Source organism: Rhamphochromis longiceps, linkage group LG20, assembly GCF_057381845.1.
Source record: "Rhamphochromis longiceps isolate RC_006_pf linkage group LG20, R_longiceps_female_GT1.1, whole genome shotgun sequence".
NCBI lineage: Eukaryota > Metazoa > Chordata > Actinopteri > Cichliformes > Cichlidae > Rhamphochromis > Rhamphochromis longiceps.
In genome coordinates this window covers 5,436,869-5,455,969 of record NC_140576.1, presented here as the reverse complement: position 1 = coordinate 5,455,969, position 19,101 = coordinate 5,436,869, and the positions used below count along the sequence as shown (strand labels likewise).

Sequence of the window (19,101 nt, the reverse complement as noted above, 5' to 3'; positions counted from 1 at the left end):
GTGATTGCAGACTTTTTTTTTCAATTTACTGTACCCACACAGTAAGCATGCAAGTTTCAGCATTTCAACACAAATGTTCTCTTTTTTGCATGCTTTCTTTTTTTTCAGTCTTTTCATAACAACAGTGCAGAGTGAGAAAGGCTGGATCACACAGTTAAATGCTGCACAGGACTCAGTAATTGAGAATGACAGCTGCAGTGTTGGTTTGCGCCGGGGATAAGTACCTGCAGCATCCTGCACTATAGGGACGTCATTTTTAACCGGAGACGGAGTGGCAATGATGGGGCTGAAAGCTGGTGTGTTGGTTGGCATGACAACACTCCGAGTGGCTCCCAGAGAGGCGCTGAGCAGAGAGTATGACAGACAGGATGGAGAGAGGAGGTATGGGAGTGAGGGGAGAGGGGGTCGGAGGAGAGCAGGAGAGAGGGATGGGGCCTGGGACTGCAGGCCAGGCTGAAGAGCGGAAGGAGGAGGAGGAAGAGGAGGTGGCGGTGGTCGTGGTGGAGGAGGAGGAGAGAAGGAAGGAGGTGCATTCTGGGTAGCGCTAGTGTCAGCAGGGGTGGTAGGAGCAGAAGTGGTGGTGGGGCAGCCTTGTCCTGGAGAGACAGGTTGACCAGAGAGGGTGAAGGACAGGCAAGAGGGAGAAAACACACACAGACGGGAACAAAGACAAACACGGGGTCCAAATCGCGCGCACACACACACACACACACACACACACACACACACACACACACACACACACACACACGCACACACAGAGGGATGGGAGGCAAAAAGGGAAAGATAAAAGATAAGAGAATGATACAAAATGAGGCCCATTCAAGACAAAGTAACCCAGCCAAAACAACAACGATGAGAGTAGTGGATATTTCTGGCAACACATGGAGAAATGTGAAAATCAGAGACAGGCTAAGATTTAGGAAAAAATATAGAGGAGAACCCGTTTATTCAATAAGTTTGAGGAAAAAGAGGCTGTTTCTCATTTCCTTTCTCCCAAAACTCCAACCACTAAAAGTGCTAAAGTAGACATAAAGCCACAGGGATGATCTCTGGCCAGAGGAAAATGTAATAAGCTACATACAGTGCAATATCTCAAACCACTGATGTACAAAATGGAGGTTTTATGAGGATGACCGGGCAAACTGGAAACTGTCTCGTCCGCAGCTCCCAACATAAGAATATAGCATAGTCATCAACCACATATATTAAAACTAATGTGTCTATTGATTGCAAGTCAGAGTTGTGATTGGAGGATGCATGAGATGACGAGTTGCTGGCTTTCTGGGTGACGTGTGGGCTGAGATGTTCAACGAGTAGAAAACCTTTGTGGACAACACCTGTGGACTAAACTGTGCTAAAGGCCGTACATGCTGACATGTCAGAGTCTGAGTCACGTGGGCTTACCTGCCGGAGAGCTGTCGTTGCCCACAGGTGTGCTGGTGCAGCTTCGGTCCTGGTTGGAGGATTCGGAGGAGAGACCCAAGGGGCTGCCTCCTGCACCCATGTAGTCCATGTAGTCATCATTCTCATCCGTGATGTTGGAGAAGTTGGAGCTGATGCCAGGCTGGATCGTTATGGACCCGTGCACCATACCCGATGCCTGCTGCTGCATCTCATCCGCCCTGCGGCCGAGTGACATCATCTAGAGAACAAAACAAAATAAAATAAAAAGCTTAAAAAAATTATCACACAAAGACTTACGAAACAAACATCTTGGGTTATAAAGAGTCATGAGCGCAGGTGTTGGCGCTTGGCATCCAACCAAGCATTTCAAGACGTCAGAAGTGTTTTTTGAAAGAACGAACTTCATACTTTTGTCATTATATGAAGGACAAAACAAAAAAACAGCCTAAACAGAACTAGAAAATCCACATTTATATCCACAAAGGCTCCATCCCGCACCTACTGCAGAGGTTAACTGAGGAAACTGCGTGGAAAAGAAACTTCATCAAAAGAATGCCATGAGTGATTTGTTATTGACTGGTATGACAGGATATGAGCGGTACTCTCTTTTTTACAGAACATCACGTCTTTGTTAGTCTTTCCTTGAATATGACTCAGAAAAAAGGAAACTGAATGTTAAAAAAGAAATAGATATACAACGAAAAAACCCCGACAAAACCGACCAAACCAGGTACACAAGTTACAAAGACGGCGTAACCACCAGTACGCTAACAGCTGTTGTTATTCGCGACCTTAAAAAGAACGAAAGACAGACAAAATCGAAACGAGAAAGGACTTCCGCTGCTTAACATTTGTTTAAACCTTCTTTAACTATTATTATCCCTATTTTTCTCTTCATTTTATGATATTGGGAGATTTTAAGAGCAGTCCTTAATGGATCGGGAGCTTTTTTTTCCATCTTCTTTCAGCAAAAACCACAAACAATGGTGTGTTTCTGAGAACATAAAATTTAGATGAAAAACACAGACACACAGACAGACAAATGCTTTATCAATCCCATGAGGGAAATTAGCAGAATAATAAAAGCAGAACTGCAGATCGGCAGAACAACAAAGTGAATATGGGAGGAAAAAAAGATTTGTGCCGTATATCTCTGAATGTTTAGTGAAAAAAGAAAGACCGATATAATAATATGCCCAGTTGGTAGTGCAATGCTGTGTTTAGGTAAGCGCGGTGAGCTGATATGCAGTGTTATTAAAAAAAAATAGAAATGAGTTTCCCAAATGCTGAACAATATCTAGCCCTTCCTCTTTTTTACAGTGTAAATGAGCAAAAACAACAATATATAGTATAGTTGTAGTAGAGTAGTTAAGGGAACGTCTATTCACTATTTAATCTCCCAGGAAAAGGGTGTGTGCTTTGTTAAAATATGTTTGAGTAAACTATTCAACACAGGCTTCAGACCGTTGAGATGTTTAGCCTGTATTTTTATGACACCGCTTTTCAAAATGTATCACATGTCGCCGTTGGCGTGCTTGTACCTGGGATGGGACTCTATCAAAGTTCTTCCCCAGCATCCGCCTCATGTGCTTGCGTGCGTGTGAGGTCATCTGGTGTTTGAGGAGGAAGGAGAACTGGCAACCCTCGCGGATGCAGTGGAAGTGGCTGTTGACTTGGTTATACTTACAACCTGCAGGATAAAAAAAGAATAAAGTAAGAGCTTAATTTATCTTTGGCTCCCAGTGCGGCGTCCAAAAAAAGGCTCCCCGCGCCACACGCAATATTATAAGTGTGACGGCGTCGCGATACATCAAACACCAAGTGAAATATTTTTAGGGTTTTTTTAATTTCATGATATAGCTGTGACAAAAGAGGGATCGGGTTTCAAAGTGTTTCGGAGTGTACATGTAGGAGGAATATTAGATCACTCGGGTGTCATACTGAGCAAGTCAAGGCTTCTGTGCACTAAACCTGTGGAGCTCTTTTATTACACTGACATGCTTTATTCAATTAGGAATTTACATAAATAAATTCTCATTTTCTGTGGGCCAATAATGCACACACCCCTGCAAACCAAAGTAAATATACAATTATTCCCATATTAAATTCATTTTTCAAAGTATCTCCATTGTCATTTTTCCCCCTTTTGTTCTCCGCTGTGGTGTCGTCTGTTCTATATTCTTCTGCTCTTTTCCAGTGTTTTAACCGGTCTAGCTCTAATTGCTTTATGATTTCAAATTAAATGAATGTGCCGTTTTGTGCCTGTTAATCAAATACCATTATATAAAAGCAGGCAGAAATAATTGAAAGAGTAACATGCTGGGCAGGTGCTAGCATGTCAGTAACCATGGCACCCACTTTAAGAGAAAAAAAAACATGTCTGTGTCATCAAATAGCTTTTGCACACACAACGCTTTAAACACGCAAAGTTGAGCAAATAACAGTAACCCCCCGTGACACGGGAGGGCCTTTTGTGAGACAGAAACCAGGTAACATCAGCAGCGGTGCTCAGTTTAATGTTGCTGCCATGGATACTGGCAACCCATCAATTCTTTATAACTGGAGAGCTAGCAGTGGTAATCCTTTCTGTTTTTTTTCCCCTCCAGCCCAAACAATACACTTGGCAGATCAGGCTGGGGACAAAAAACAGCTGTTTAGGGCCTGGTTTTGTTTGCTTTGTTTCTGCGCTCTGAAAAGCTTGTGTAACCGCCTGAAAAAAACAGATCACTTTTAATTCATTTCTGTGTGATGGCAGCGGTGGCTGTGAGGCGCAGCTTCACAACACAAACAGGCTAAACCAGACAAGCCAGATAATTAACAAACACAAACCTAATTGCTCATTTCTGACAGGGGCAAAAGAAAGAAGAAAACAACCTGGATGTGATTGCCCTCTTTGACATTATTGCTCATATAGCACGGGCAAGGCTACATCTGGGACTCGAGGTGCCATTGTGAATATGCAAACTGCGCCAACAAAAACCTACGAGGCAGACTTGTTTCATGCTTCTTAAACCTCTCGCAATGCATGACACTGTGTTTGCCAACACTGGTCTCTCTCCCTTTGTAAACACGGGGAATATCCTCTTGCAACAGACAACACAAATTAGGCTACATCTTTCTCAACGTAACACCTTTAATCCTCAGATCTCTCCTGGCAAAGTATTTTTTAAAAGCCGCTCAAGTTGACACAGCTTGATGCGAGGCAAAGACAGAGACAGCGGGACACAAAACTTTTACAGGATCAGAAGTTTTTTTCTTTTCCAGTGTTTTTTCCTTACCCAGCCTCCCGCACTCCTCCCTCTTGGTGAAATATTTGAAGCCATTAGCGGCGCGACGCTCTGCCTTCTCATGCTTCTTGATGTGCCACGGCAGCTTGGTGGTGATGTTAGTGACGAAGAAGCAGCCAGGCCGCAGACAGTGATAGTGGCCCCTCATTCTGAACTCGCAGTGCTGCAGTGGAGACACATAATTTCCAATTTCATGACTCAAATGTCGTGAATGTTTGAAAGCCAGAGGAGCTGATTAATTTTTATTCGATCCTTCTTTGTGTGCAAAGTTTAAGCGAAGACTACACACAGTTCCTTCCCAAAAAAGAAGAAGAAAAAAAACATAATCAACACCTCGCAGTCTTTTCCTCTCCGGTTGTTTGGTACAATTACTTTGCATTTCCAGGCATCCCACAAACACCCCTCCGCTCTAACATGTCTGTACACCACCATCTGTTTGCAAGGCCCAGATCCCAAAGGACCGGGCCAAATAAGATCTTCTCAGTTCAGGAGATGCAGACTAAAGGGGGGGGGGGGGGGAGAAGGGAGGGGGGGCTTTTTGTGAGAGGGGTGATTTTCAACACATTAATGAATTCATTTAAACGGTTTTCCAAATACGGGCTCATGAGAGCAGGCAGGGGCTGCCATTTAGGTTTCATTTGCGAAGCATTCCCCTGATTTTTGCCCTATTCCAGACAGCCTTGTTTACTGTGCAAGTGACAATGATTTATTGGGTAATATCAGCTAAATTGGCCTTTTCTGAGAGGAGAATGCGGCAGTCAAAATGACATCATTGACATATAAACAGGCATTACTGGGGTGAGTCGACTGTCTTTCTCAGCAGAGATGGAAGACGGCGAGCAGTGGTTGTGAAAGCCTTGAGTCAAATAACCTCAAATACTGGTCTAATAGATAGCATACTTCATGCTTAGAAACCTCGGGGAGATGACAGTAGGTGATTCAGCTCCTGGCTGAGTTATCAAGCCACACTCACCTGGTTGGGACAGAGACACTGAAGAGAGTAGTAGGAAAACTGGTCGCGGACGTTGACCAGGTTGTTGTTCGGGTTGATGTGGTCCAAGCAATGGGATTCTGCCTTTCCAGAGGTCTTGCACACATACTTGCAATTTCCAAACAAGCAGTGGAAGTGGAACTTATTGGAGTATTTACAGTCAGTAGCCAAACATGGATCACTGCATGGGGAGGAAAAAAACAGAGAAGATATCGTTTAATCAACTTGTGGAAAGTAAGAAGAAAAGCAGGGCGCTGTGTACGAAACCCAGAGGTTTCCACATACTTTTCTTGGAACTGCAGGAAACCAGGTTTGACTTGTGGCTTAGCATTCTCCAGGGAGGTGGTGGCTAGAGGGGAACTGGATGGCAGGTTGGGCATTGATGCTGGCATCTGAGGGATGCTGCCCGTCAGCTGCTTCCAGGCCAGCAGGGAGGGGGGAGGAGAGCTGTATCTGCCAGAGGAGGAGAGGTGTGCAACATCCATGGAGGGGTTGTTGGCCATAGAGACGGGGGCAACGGGCTGCAGCTGGGCGCCCTCACCGGAGTCCTTGCCCTCACCGAACGAAGGCTCCGACTTCACTTTCAAGGTGGCTCGGAGGTGGAAGCTGAAAAACAAGATGGAAGCTCTTTTTTATACCGATCGATAAAAGCCAAAAACTAAAATGCAGAGAGCGAGGGTAGCGTGACACTCACTTAGCATGTTTTATAGCCCCATCCACAGTGCTGAAGAGGGCACCACAGTCCTCTACCAAGCAGTGAAAGTGAACTTTGTGAAGGAAGTCGCACTGAGCTTCACAGAAGTCATCCGTGTCAAACCTTAACAGAGACAGATAAGAAAGACTGTAAATTTACTGCTGCTTAAGGAAAACGCAACCTATGAGGACACCTGGCTCAACTCTTCACCTGACGGTAAATGTCTGCGGTCCGTCATACTGTAACCAGCGCACTGTCATTTCCAATTCCTGCAAGAACGTGTTCTCTATTTTTTTTTTTTTTTTTGGAGGGGGGGTTTCCACTGATACAGTATGTGAGGAATAGTATTTACAGGAAAGACCTTCCAAGGACGTGCGCTACTTTTTAACACTCTGACTGTTTTCTCACTCTCATAATGAATCCAGTGTCTCTACGCGCTTCCTGTGTATGTGTGTTGTTGTTGTTGTTGTTTTTTATACCTGCGGAGGTACGTCCTCCAGATCTCGTTGGCTTTTTCTGCCAGGGGCCTCTTCAACACTTTGCTGAGATACTGTCCTGCCTCCGAGGTGTCACCACCCTCACCTGCCTCTAGCTCTGTCTTCAGGTTCATTGCATTGAAGAGGGCAGGGTTCACCTGTGACATCTACAAAAAAAAACAGCACAAAAACCACCAGGCGCTGGGTTAGCTGGGCACTTTCGTATGTTAGTGAGAGTATGAGAATGAATTCTCTTTCTCTCTCTTACACACACACATACACACACACGCATGCATGGTTTGACGAAGCTAAAAAGGGCAGCCAGATTTACAAACATCCGGGCTTTTGCTTGAGTGCAGGCCAAGCGTGTTTGCCAAGCATCCTCTGGGAGCTACTGTTAACCCTTTTATGTAATGTGGTGGCTTGCAGCAAACCAACAAAAAGCTGACACGACAACAGCTGAGTTGCTAGACAGCAGCTCGTCTCCGCCGTTTGGGCGCAACGACTGCAAATGTGAAGGTAAGGTGTCCTCGAGAGAGGTTAAAACCACGACGTGCACTTAGGTGCACGGAGGCGGCGAAGCTTGCAGGGGGGTAAGGAGTGGAGGAAGTCATGATCAGTTGGAGAGAGTAAATAAATGGTGGCTGATCTGCCATGACATCATCAACATGATGGAAACCACCTGGCATATTTGTACGAGTCAGATAAGATATATGACTAAGACAATGTCCATTTTAATCTTCACAAAAAAACCATACAGATTTAAATTTCCATACGCTAACATTTAGACTTGTTAAAAAATGAGGGCAGCGCCTTCCTGCTTTTCTTTTTTTTTTCCCTGCGCTGACTTTTTAATCAAATAATTTATAAACCCTATGAATAAATGTAGAGTGAGGCAGGGGGAAGAAAACGTATAAAGGAGGAGGAAAAATTGGACGGCGAGTTCAAAACAGCTCATCAAAAAACAAACATCTCTATATATCTGGCATGGCACCCAGCTACTGCTTCATTGTATTAATTTGTGAGAGGTGCAGCGAAAATTACACTCTATGAAAAATGGCTGGAAAATTTAAATGATACAAACTCATCTTATTAGCCGTGAAACATTAAAAAACAAACAGGCCCCTTCGTGTCCCGCTAATTTGTCTTGGGATGAAAGGCGTTTGATGGATGGATCTTACCTTATTCATAAGCGAGGATAAAAGAGATGTATTCCCTGGTACAGGGTGTCCGTTTGATTCATTACTGGAACAAGGAAAATGAACAATGTTTATTCAAGATTTGCATGAGAACAGTAAATATTACTATTTATCACACAAGGTGTGCCTGTATAATGAAGAAGAAAAATGCTGTCTTCTTAAGAAATAAGATCTGGTGTGGGTTGGAGGGAAGATTGGAGTTGAAGGTTTATGTAAACATCCCTCTCTCTCACTCACACGCAAAATAAATAAATGGAGAAATACGTGGAGGATTTTCTAATTGTATGCACATTTATATAAATTAAATATTTTGTATATAACCAGAGCTGCCAAACTAGTAGACATCATCTATCATTCAGAGAAGCTGGATGTTCTTTTTTGTGGGGGTTATTTTGCCAATAATAAGGCTGAATTGGTTAAAGAAACACTAATTAACCATCCTTCACTTTGAATTAACCATCAGTTTACCATCTGTACCTCTGGTCTTTCTTGCTCAGGTCCAGGCTGTGCTCCTGTGTGGAGTCTTGGGAAGCCCCGGAGTTGGCGTCCACTGGCTCCTGCTTCACTTGAACCAGATTGAACTGGCTGGCTGATGCCGGCTGCCCATTCCCTGAGGATCAAGTCAGAGATGCAGATGAGAGAAGAGACAACAAAGTTATTGTTGGTCAGCATTATTACTCTATGACAAGATCCAATCTGACTCCTGTCCTGGCCCGAAAAGAATACTCCGAGTGATAATTATTGCGAAATTATGTCAGGCCGTCAAGCCTTTTAAATGGTGATTGAGAGGCGGGAGATATGGGGGAAAAAGACTCCTTTTTCTGCAGCACTTGTCACAACTCATTTGCCAGGCTGCCTCTTAACTGGTCATTAAGTGAGATGCTAATGCTGAGGGAAAGTGGCAGTCTCAGATTGGCCACCCCCTCCCTTCCCACCTTCCCAGGCTCCTTGTTGGCCTGACAACGGGCGGCAGCCAGTGCCACTGAGCGTACCCACAAGGAACACGGGTGCTATGTCGGTCAGATTGGAGCTGACAGCCAATCAGATTGGTTCAAATAGCGTGACCCCTCGATCACATTCGCCTCCAAATAGGTATTCAGTGAATGCTGTGAGTGAGGACAGGAGCGCTGAATTGAAATAAATAAACACCAGGGGATGACCTGAGGTAAAAACGCTGACAGGAAGGTGAATTCTGGCCCCCCCTTTCCCAATCCCGCGGGATTGAAATATTAATTTATCCCGGGGCTATACAGGGAAAGCAGAGCTTTTGGTTGACAATAAGTGGTCGTTTATTTTAAAATATATATGTGAGTGGGAGGGGGTAGGAGCCCCAGCGTAGCCTCTGAGACACTAAAACTGGAGTGCACCAGCAGCCACGACTGGTTTGGTGAGAAATCTGTTGTTTAAAAATTAGGGCTGGTGTTGAGGGATTGTGACAGGCAAGGTCATGGGCAACCAAGTGTGTGCCCTTGGCCCTGAGCCTGATGGGGATCCTCTCCTTTTACTTGCTACAGAGAAAACAAGACCAGCCAACGTAAGAGGGGAAACCAACCAGAGTTCCCTCCCCGCCCACACCACCACCTCCCTCCGCTACAAGATGACCCAGAGACATATCAGGCAGAATACAAGTGGAAAAGCCAGTCTTGGGCCTTGTCAGCTGAAAGCTGGGAGATGGGGAAGTGTCAGTGTCAGTTCAGTTTGACAATGGCTGAGGTTGGAGGGGCTGGGGGTGGGGCATGGGTGGGGCTAAAGGAAAACAGTAGTCAAACAATTTTGCGGCTGGTTTGAGGTCACTGAATGCTTACCAAGTCTCTGGTCCAGCTTTCCTTCCCTGCCCCCCCCCCAAACTTGATAAGAGTATACCCAAAATTAACTAGCCAGACAAATCCTGCCTTGTCATTGACAATTAAATCATCTCTCAGACAAAATGAGAGCACATTATATCAAGAGCAGCCACTCACTGCATGATCCACACATGATCGCCACGCTGAGTAAAGTATATTTTTAATACAATCAGAAGATAAGCTGACTGCTCAAGGTAGATCACAGTACAAAACAATCTCACTGCAAAGCACATCGTGATTGTTTTAAATGTATTTATTTTTTTGCATGCACTTTGCGAGCAGAGAGAGAACAAATGAGTTTGACTCAAAGCAGCTTCTTTCTGGAAATTATCCAGGAATAATGTACCACCATGTAATTACTCCGGATAAGATACAGAGCTTGTGAAAGATCATTTGTACTGTGTGTCTAATTAGTAAACCCTTCAGATGCTTGAATCTCTGGGAAAAACACTTAGGGGTAAATTAGAGCGGAACATTAATGAAAAAAAAAAGAAAAAAGAAAAGAAAAGCTGAGAAAATACTGAAGGCAGAAACAGGAAAAATGCACAATTCACCGCAAAAGAGGCGAAGTTTCACAACCCGAAGAAAAAATAAACACTGAGAAAAATAGCCACAAACACAGTGACTTTTCTCACACCTTTTTGACAGAGAAGCACAAACCACTTCCTCCTCATTTTAGCCCCAAATGTCCTGTTCACACATTTTATGAAGCAAATATGAGAAACAAAACCACACAGCAAACCCCCCATCCTGTGTCTGCGCTAAAACTTTTATGAAAATGTGCGCGATTAAAATAGGAGAGCTTATTTAAAATAACTTGTTTTTCAGTAAAGAGATCTACGCTGTAACTAAGTGAGCCATCGAGAGGGGTGGTGATGGCACCATCTGTGGAGGCCCAGACTACCTGCTGGAAGCCCAGAGGTGGAGCTCAGTCTGACAGCCCGGGCTCAGCTCGGCTCCTCGGAGCAGCTGCCCCAGCTCTCTCCCAGGGCCTGTCCTGCTCCAGGAGTACCACCAGGAATTGTAATCCTTCCCAGTCCCAACATCCGGAGCAGTCCCATTTACAATCCGTACCCCACCTGCTCAGGCTGAGCGCAGGAGGATGCACTGCAACTGAATGCGAGACCATGCGCTTGCAGTGCATTATCAATTGAAGACTTTAACTTCATTTTCATTCAGAGGCTTTGTTTAGAGCAATGTGATAAACATGGACAAGCCAATTACCTCTGAAATGTATGGGTGACATGTTTTTGTGGAAACAGAAGGTTTCCAGAAATTCAAAAAGTGTGCGTCGTTGCCGATGACTGCATCTGTGACTGAGTTCTTGCATCGGTGAAAAAAAAAGAAAAAAGAAAAACCTGTTTCTTAGCTCTGCTGCATTGAGTCATTTCTGCCTGAGTGATTTCTGTTTTTTCTTTTTATCAGTTTTCATAGAGGATACGAAAAAAAAAATTTTTTTTTTTGTTCTCGCAATTTCTGAACTTAATTTCATTCCACCTCCATTTGCTTGGAACGGGCGCAGACAGAGATAAGAGACCAATGATGAGGAAACATGCTCAACACAACCCCCAGGAGCCCCCACTCTGAACATCATAAGAGACTTTTACAGGCTCTACTCTCCCCTGTCAGCGCATTTATCTCCAAATGGATTGTGGGTATCTAACAAACGATCAACACAATAACAAGCTGAGAGCAGAGGACCATGCCTCCGGAATGTCCCTTTAAGCTTGAAAGCAGAGGGTTTTCTGCCCTTCTCACCGCTCTAGGCTAGTTAGAGAGATGACCTCTGAGTGCTCTCTCTTTGCTCTGTCCACAAAGAGCGAAAAAGCATGCAGCTTATCATAAACATGTGGATTTGGATGTAGCTCTAAAGTTTTCTTTTGAATTTTTTATATTCACATTATGTTATCCATCATTAATATATGAGATAAACTTGGCTGTTCACTCACTGACCTGTGTCTGGGCTGCCGGATGGCTTGAGTGCAGCAGCCGCCAGTCTGGCCATCATGGGTGAAATCAGACCCTTGCTTGCAGAGATCTTCTCCATAATGGAGGAGGTGGCAAAGGAGGTTGGGGTAGATGGCATGGCTCCATCCGCCCCGACTGTGGAGCAGCCCTGGGTGAGTGAGTCGGTGGGCATGGAGTGGGCCCCTGAAGACACAGCGGATATCAGGCCAGCAGCTTGAGGAGGTGGCTGGAGAGGCAGCCTGGACATAAGGGGGAAGAACGGGTTGGAGGTGGCCAAGGTGCTGTTGGAAAGAGCAAGGGCCACCGGTATGTTGCTGGGCAAGGTCTGAGACAGCAGGGTGGACATACGCTGGCCCGCACTGGGCAGCGAGGGGGTCGGCTTGAGGGCGTGGCCCGATGTGGATGAGGAGGAGACAGCAGTGATGGGCGTGCTCAAGAGGTGTGGTACAGTAGTGGACTGCTGGGTCGTGGGTGAGGCACTCAGGCTGGAGTTCTTGCTGCTAATGGCCGAGAAGTCCATTAGGTCGTCGTTGCTGGATTCCTCGGGCTCATCCTTTGGTGCCAGGAAGGTGGAAGAGAGGCCCATGACACCAGAAGAGCGAATGTGTCTACGTTCGTGCTTGCGCTTGTGGGAGGTCATCTGGCTGGTGGAGGTAAAGGTGAAGCCGCAGCCGGAGCGGATACAATGGAAGTGGTTGGTGGCTTTGCTGTAGACACAGCCCTCGTACTTGCATTCCTCATACTTATAGAACTTCTTGAAGCCATCTTTGGCATAAGCATCGTCCTTGATGTGGTAGCTCTTGTGCTTCTCAATGTCACACTTGTTCTTGAAGGTGAAGGTGCAGCCCGGGCGCCTGAAAAGCAAACGGGATAATGTGATCAGGTGTGGATTCATGGAGGGGATCCACATGATTGAAATACTTTACAGTGAAGTGGAATAATAAGTGGTGCGGTTCAGTGACACATCACCATCTCCAACCTGGTGGAGGTTTAAATTCTTGGGAGGTGATGATGAAATAATAAAAGTTTTTTTTTTTTTATTCAAAGTGCTCTAATGATTTTTGTCACATGCAAGTCACAATGCTATAAAATTTAAGTTGATCCGTTTTAATTTATGAATCTTTTTTTGTTTTAAACAATATTTGCCAAAAGTCGGTTTTAATACAGTAAAAAAAAAATCTCGAGGAGAAACCACATTAGGTCAATCCACCTGCAGTGGAAGTGTGTCGTCTTCTGCCCGTAGAACTGACATCCGACCGTGCCACAGTCCTCAGTCGCGCGAAACCTCTGGAAGCCATCGTTGATCAGCTGGGCGTTCTTTTTATGGAAGTTTTCATGGGTCATGACATCGGAGGTGCTGGTGTACACCTTGCTGCAGCCCACCTGCAAAAGCAGAGTCAGAGCATGGTAATCGAAAACAAGATCTGGGCCCAAAGCATGCATGAGTTTCAGTTTGCAAGAATGGTTTGTAAAATGCTATAAAAGATCAGATATACTGTACTAGATGTAGAGGAGGGATCTCATTGTGGTTAAGAAAATGCTAGTGGCCTAGAAATGGGTAGAAGAAGGATGTTTTCTCACATTCAAGATTTAATTTGTGGCAACACCAGAGCATTACAAGTTTCATCTCAAACCTGTGAATTGGAAACAATCTTGCTATCGTGACAATTGGAAAGTAAAAAAAAAAAGGAGGTGACTGAAAGAGACAGTGGCCGCAGAAGGCTGCTGAAAGTACAGTACCTTCCTGGCAAAGCAGCCTTTTAGAAAATGAAATTCATATTTGGAGAGTAACGGTGAGTCGCCACAAACTTACTGTAACTCTGAGAACAGATTTCAGTAGTGGAGGGGGTAGACGGGAGTAAGATGACTGTCTTAAGTCTTTAGTTTAAAATGCTCTGGTACACATGAGCCCTCAGAGCCAACAAAGGGGGGGGGAAAAACAGGTAATGTTTGAATTAAAAGCAGCAATTGTATATCATCTGTGGCACTTTTCACCCGCGCAAACCGGGCAACTTCTCCATATTGAGTCAAACAATGAAAAAAATTCCTCTCGGTTCTTTTCCCCCTTAAATCAAGAGAGCCGATGCCAACATCTGCAGGTTCTCAGGGACTGTTAAAACAAGGGCTGAAATGTCCTAATAACAATTACGCTGTTACAGGGGTTTAAAAAAGAATATATCTCAAGCCATCCTGCGCTGCACCGCTGCCCTGCTGGTGAGAAGCTCTCGGCACAATGACATTGAAAATAAGCAGATGTAGAAAAAAATTAAACAAATCCAGAGGGGGAATAATCTTCAACTGGCTGCTTGGTACTAAAAGATGAAAAATGTATAGTTTATATAAACACTTAACTGAATTTTAGCCATGCCAATTAAGGAGTGAGAGAGTAAAAAGATGGGGAAAGCACAAGCAGCCTCACTCATATTCACCCTTTTTTTTTTGGTTTTCTTTTATTTAGCCGAGGACACGTTTTGCAAACTGCTCTACGAAGACACTCTGGTATAAATGGAAAAAGTGAGTTTCCACTTCACAAATATGTAGGTAAGCTGAGTGACTCTGAAACACCCTGAAGTCATGCTTATTTCAAGTGGCCTGATTTTCCAAAGTTGGCCGTAATTTATACAGAGTTGCTCATTTTTGCCTGACTTAACCTGTTTTAAACAAAATGATGTCACTGCTCCTAAAAGGCTGTTTAAAGGCACTGGACAAAACCAGTGCTTTTAAACGGTGCCTTTTACACTCTTTTATGGACAGCATGTGGTGTCTCTGCAATATAATTTGAATTACGAATTGTAAATTTACCTGCATTTATCTATATTTGGTGCTCTTTAACAGAGTGAGCAGTGGTTGTTTTGCTCCATATGTAATGCTTAAACATGTGGAACCATAATTGCATATTTGTTTCCGTGTTTGTGCATGTGCTTTCGTGGGTTCATTTTGTGGGTATGTGTGTAGGTGGAAGAGGAGACGCGAGTCTGTGTAGTGTACCTGCATGCAGTGGTAATGGGTGCTTTTTCCATTGAGGTGGCAGCCATGGTAGTAGACGCTGCAGTCGTCCAGAGGGCTGAAGCGCATGAAGCCATGCTGCAAGGAGTTGTCCCTCTTCTTGTGCATGTTGTAGTGCCTGATTACATCCTGCTTACTGGTAAACCTCTGCAAAAAGGGGAGGGGGGTGGGGGTGTACGGCAACAGGTTGGTGTTTATTTAAACCAGTCACAGAATCAGCAACAAGTCACTTTATCTCTGTAGAAGCAGCAGCTGCAACATGCAGGAGCCAATTGGCAGTTGGGGAGGGATGTGCGCACGGCAATATAGAGGGACAGGACGTCTTTAAACATGATGCATTCTGTGGTTATTAATTTACTTTGCATATCTCAAAGTTGCGCTCTATCCAAATGCAGCGCTTAAAGGCCCCGGGACTCTCTGAATGCAGATGCTTCCACATGGAACATAAAGTATGTTCCACATACACTCTTTGTTTCTGGGTTTTTTTTTCCTTCCTTCCAACACTTTTTTTTTTTAGAAATTAAGACGAATCAATTGACATGCAAGATAACAGTTCTGATGTTTTTGTGTCTGGAAAAATTCTGTTCCATGCAGATGGTTTCTCAGACGTGCACAGGGGAAAACAGAAGACAATAAAAACAAACAAACAAACAAGTGAACCAAAAAACAGTTTCCCTTTCAATTCGCTGAGATATGATTCCCTTTTTAATTAAAGCATTAACACTCACTTTTGGTGCAGGTTTCGCCTGTAAATATAAATGAATATGCAAAGACACCCGCCTTCTTATAAAGAAAAAATCCCTCCCATACTCAGGAGTCTGGAAGGGGGTAAAACAGAAAAGTCACTCCACGGAGACCTGCAGCAACCAAATCTGCTGTAATTGGGTTTAAGCTGATGTTACAGAAACTGTAACAGGAGAAGCTTAAATCAATGAGACAGTTCTGTCTTCTATCCATATTTATCTCCAGTTGAGGGAAAAACATCAGAAAGAACGACTCTAAAGAGCAACTAATTGCTGTACAAAGTAGGGTAATTGCTTTGTGTCATGTGTTCCACTTGCACACAAGTAAAAAGCCGAGATCTCACAGCCATTCATTCCCCTGTTGTTGGTGTTTTCCCGCTGCAGATTTCTGACACACCTAAATTACATTTTTTCCGTAATCTGGCTGATGATTGTCTCAGATTTTCTCTTTTTGCTAATTTTTATTTTTTATTTTTTTTACAGATCTCAGGCCTGCACTTTTCTGTTATCTAACGATGACAGGTTGAACTGTGGTCATGGTACATTCGATCCATCAAGCCGTCCAAAATAGGCCATGGACAGAGCTGACTGGGAAAAAGATCTCATTTTCAGTTGAGTGGTGATGAAGGTTGGGAGCCACTTGCAACATTTATTTTAGGATTCCCACTAGTGTGGCAAGATGCACACTCTCTCCCATGTACAAGCCCATGAAAGGAGAATGTTAAGACTCAGCCAATCGCCCAGAGGCTGGCAGTGGGATAATATTCCAGGAGTGTGTGTCATGTAACATTTCATGAGTTATCGCTGCTCATCACTGCCTGCCTGTTTTTTTCAGTATTGACATCCTGGGAACTGGCTTCCAAAGCATATCTGTGTTTCCATGCGACGCAGTAGCAACAGAGAAATGTGGACCTGACCGTGGAAATTGCCATGATAACCTGAACTAACACTCTAAATAATGACATGAAATGATTTTCCTTTGTATTCCTCCAAGAATGTGTCTCATCAGACTGTGAAGTGGGATTCAAGCAGAAAATGAAAGCTTAGATCTGTAATGCTTTTCACCACATAAACAATATTTATCAAGCTGTAATCTCTCTTGATCGGGAGCAGACTGTAGATTACATCTGAAGATGGCTTAATTCAGAAACTTGTTAAGAAAGGAAGGAAAATACACACGGCTCTAGCTGCGCGTGGATTTTTTTCTACATCTTTTGACAAATCTACCCGTGTTTGTCTAACTCTTCTGGGCCATATGCTACAGCAAACACGAGGCCTGTATCGTGATCTGCTTTGTGTTGTTTTCTTTCTCCTTCCTGTGCCATACATGACACCTCATGGGACCAGGGCAAGATTAATACCGTGAAAGTGGATTAAAGCCAGGCCCCTTATGGTGGCAGTGTCTTCAGAAAAGGAAAAACAAAGAACAAATAGATTTTTAAAAAAGGGGCCATATTTAAGGATACTTACAATTAACCTTTGTAATAAAAGGTCAACTGTGCCCAAAGATGCCTGAAAACTGGATAGATACAAATACCCATAGGCTGTTTGGTAAACTGGAGACCAGCATCTAAGAGTGCTATGATAGTCAGTGCAGTTTACCATCACTAGTTGGTTTCAACCAGTGATGGTGGCCCCGTGAACAAAATGACCTTTTCTAAGCTGTGAATAGCTGTGAATGCTTGAGCAATGTTTAATGTGTATAAGAGATTAGGTACTCACGCTCACCTGGTAGTTACAGTCAGGGTCCATACAGTGATAATGCTCTCTGTACTGGTAGGCACAGTGCACGTGTCCACAGTGTTGACTTCCAGAGAACCTGAAACCAAATTATAGGACACATTTTAAGAGCCACACGAAGCAGTGACAACAAAACCTGGGGACACATCAGGAGGAAAAAGCTGAAGTTTCCAAAGAGGTCGGTTTAATTCAAAAAAAAGAAAAAGAAAAAGAAAGAAAGATCGGCAGCGAATCAAGAATAATTAATGAAGAAATTATTATAAAACACCTGAAACAGAACCAAATAACACAGGCGGTGAAGCTTTCAAAGGCTCATGTCGCAATTTCACCTTCAAGGTAACGCAGCTCAAACCTTCAAACTGACTTCTGCTTGCAACAATTTACCCGTCTGTCACACCAATTTCAGCCAAATTATCTCCATTTATTTCTAAAGCAGCCGTAAGAGACCCTTATTACACCGAAAGCCTTTTCCTTCACAGACATACACACAGCCGCTCAATCACCAAGAGCCCCATGACTACTTTATTTCTCATTGCTGTGAGAAAGCTTGTCAAATCAATGCACAGTTCTTTCAGGTTAACCACACTCTTGCTCTGCAAGATAAAGGGTCAGGTACCCTGAGGAGCAGGAAAGGCTCTGTCTACTTTGCCCTCTTCAAAACCCTTTCGCTTTCTTTTATCTGGAGTGCAGAAACCAGATATTAGTCTGGTTCTACATTGAAAAAAAAGAGAAAGAAAAGACAGCTACTTGCCACAGTACAGCCACTTTTACGGTGGTGATTATAAGCCTGACGATGATGACTGTTAAAATCCTCCAATTACCAGTGAAAACACACAAATAAACATTTGCGCTGCCTCTGCCAAGAACTCCATCTGTTAGTGCAGAGGAGAGGGGGAAAAGGAGGCTAAGTAATATTTTTTCCATCTCTCTCTCTGTTTTTTCCTTGTTAGGATTATCCCAGAGCTGCATTTACAGATCACTTTGCTGAGTTCATTAAGTTAATTGAACGGCATATCCACTACTGTTTTTAAGTTGGCAGCGCGTGCGTGCGTGTGAGGCTGGAAAACAGTGACGGAGAAAGACAGCGGCTTTTGGAAAGGTCTGATGGCTCTTTTAAAAGAGTTCAAAGCAGAACCAGAAGACAAACTAGGCAACATATGGCCAAACTATAAATGTTTTTCTATACTATATCTTTCACACACACGCACATGCACGCTCACACCGATGAACACACAAAGCCCCCCCTCATCCCCCTGAGACTATGGCCCACCCCTCTGCTCAGTGCCCAGCTGTATCACTTTGCCTCTGGACAATTCCCACTTGCCGCGTCAGGGGGCCTAATGGGCCTCTGCTATTCAGCAGCAGATTAAATATTAATATCGCCACGATACAGAGATTGCAGCGCATCTCCAGTTACAATAGAGATACACAGATCAAAGTGCCGAGGCAATGGTTGGTGCATGAAAGCATTTAAAGAGTGAAAACTGCAACTAAACACTACCACGAAAGCTCTTTAAATCATCAAACTGTAGCGTGGTGGAGAGATGAACTTTTTTTTTCACCCCCCCCCCCCCCTCCTCTCTTTCGCGACACACGTGGATACAAACGCATTTACAAAGCTGCTTTTTAGTGTTACTGTGCACTCATTAGCCTTGGCTCTAAAGAGGACACTCCCCTGCTTCTACCTCCCCTCTCGGTACTACATTTGCCCTTTTTATGAGCCCTCCTTTTCCATTTTTTTTTTCT

The 19,101-nt window shown here is 44.0% G+C and overlaps 1 protein-coding gene across 10 annotated transcripts in view; it reads right to left on the bottom strand.

Moving 5' to 3' along the window:
- The window catches only part of casz1 (castor zinc finger 1), a 171,176-nt gene that overhangs the window by 3,998 nt on the left and 148,077 nt on the right, over positions 1-19,101 (bottom strand). For 7 of the 10 annotated variants that reach the window (XM_085392664.1, XM_085392665.1, XM_085392666.1 and 4 more), the window contains 14 exons: positions 17,338-17,434; positions 14,855-15,019; positions 13,077-13,249; positions 11,852-12,720; positions 8,532-8,664; positions 8,037-8,100; positions 6,859-7,022; positions 6,380-6,502; positions 5,971-6,291; positions 5,668-5,866; positions 4,686-4,857; positions 2,949-3,097; positions 1,408-1,645; positions 225-596 (listed from right to left, as the gene is read on the bottom strand). In XM_085392664.1, the coding sequence (XP_085248790.1) occupies positions 225-596; positions 1,408-1,645; positions 2,949-3,097; positions 4,686-4,857; positions 5,668-5,866; positions 5,971-6,291; positions 6,380-6,502; positions 6,859-7,022; positions 8,037-8,100; positions 8,532-8,664; positions 11,852-12,720; positions 13,077-13,249; positions 14,855-15,019; positions 17,338-17,434 (3,239 nt within the window). The remainder of the gene's footprint in view (positions 1-224; positions 597-1,407; positions 1,646-2,948; positions 3,098-4,685; positions 4,858-5,667; positions 5,867-5,970; positions 6,292-6,379; positions 6,503-6,858; positions 7,023-8,036; positions 8,101-8,531; positions 8,665-11,851; positions 12,721-13,076; positions 13,250-14,854; positions 15,020-17,337; positions 17,435-19,101) is intronic. The other 3 variants (XM_085392662.1, XM_085392669.1, XM_085392670.1) reach the window with 3 other exon arrangements.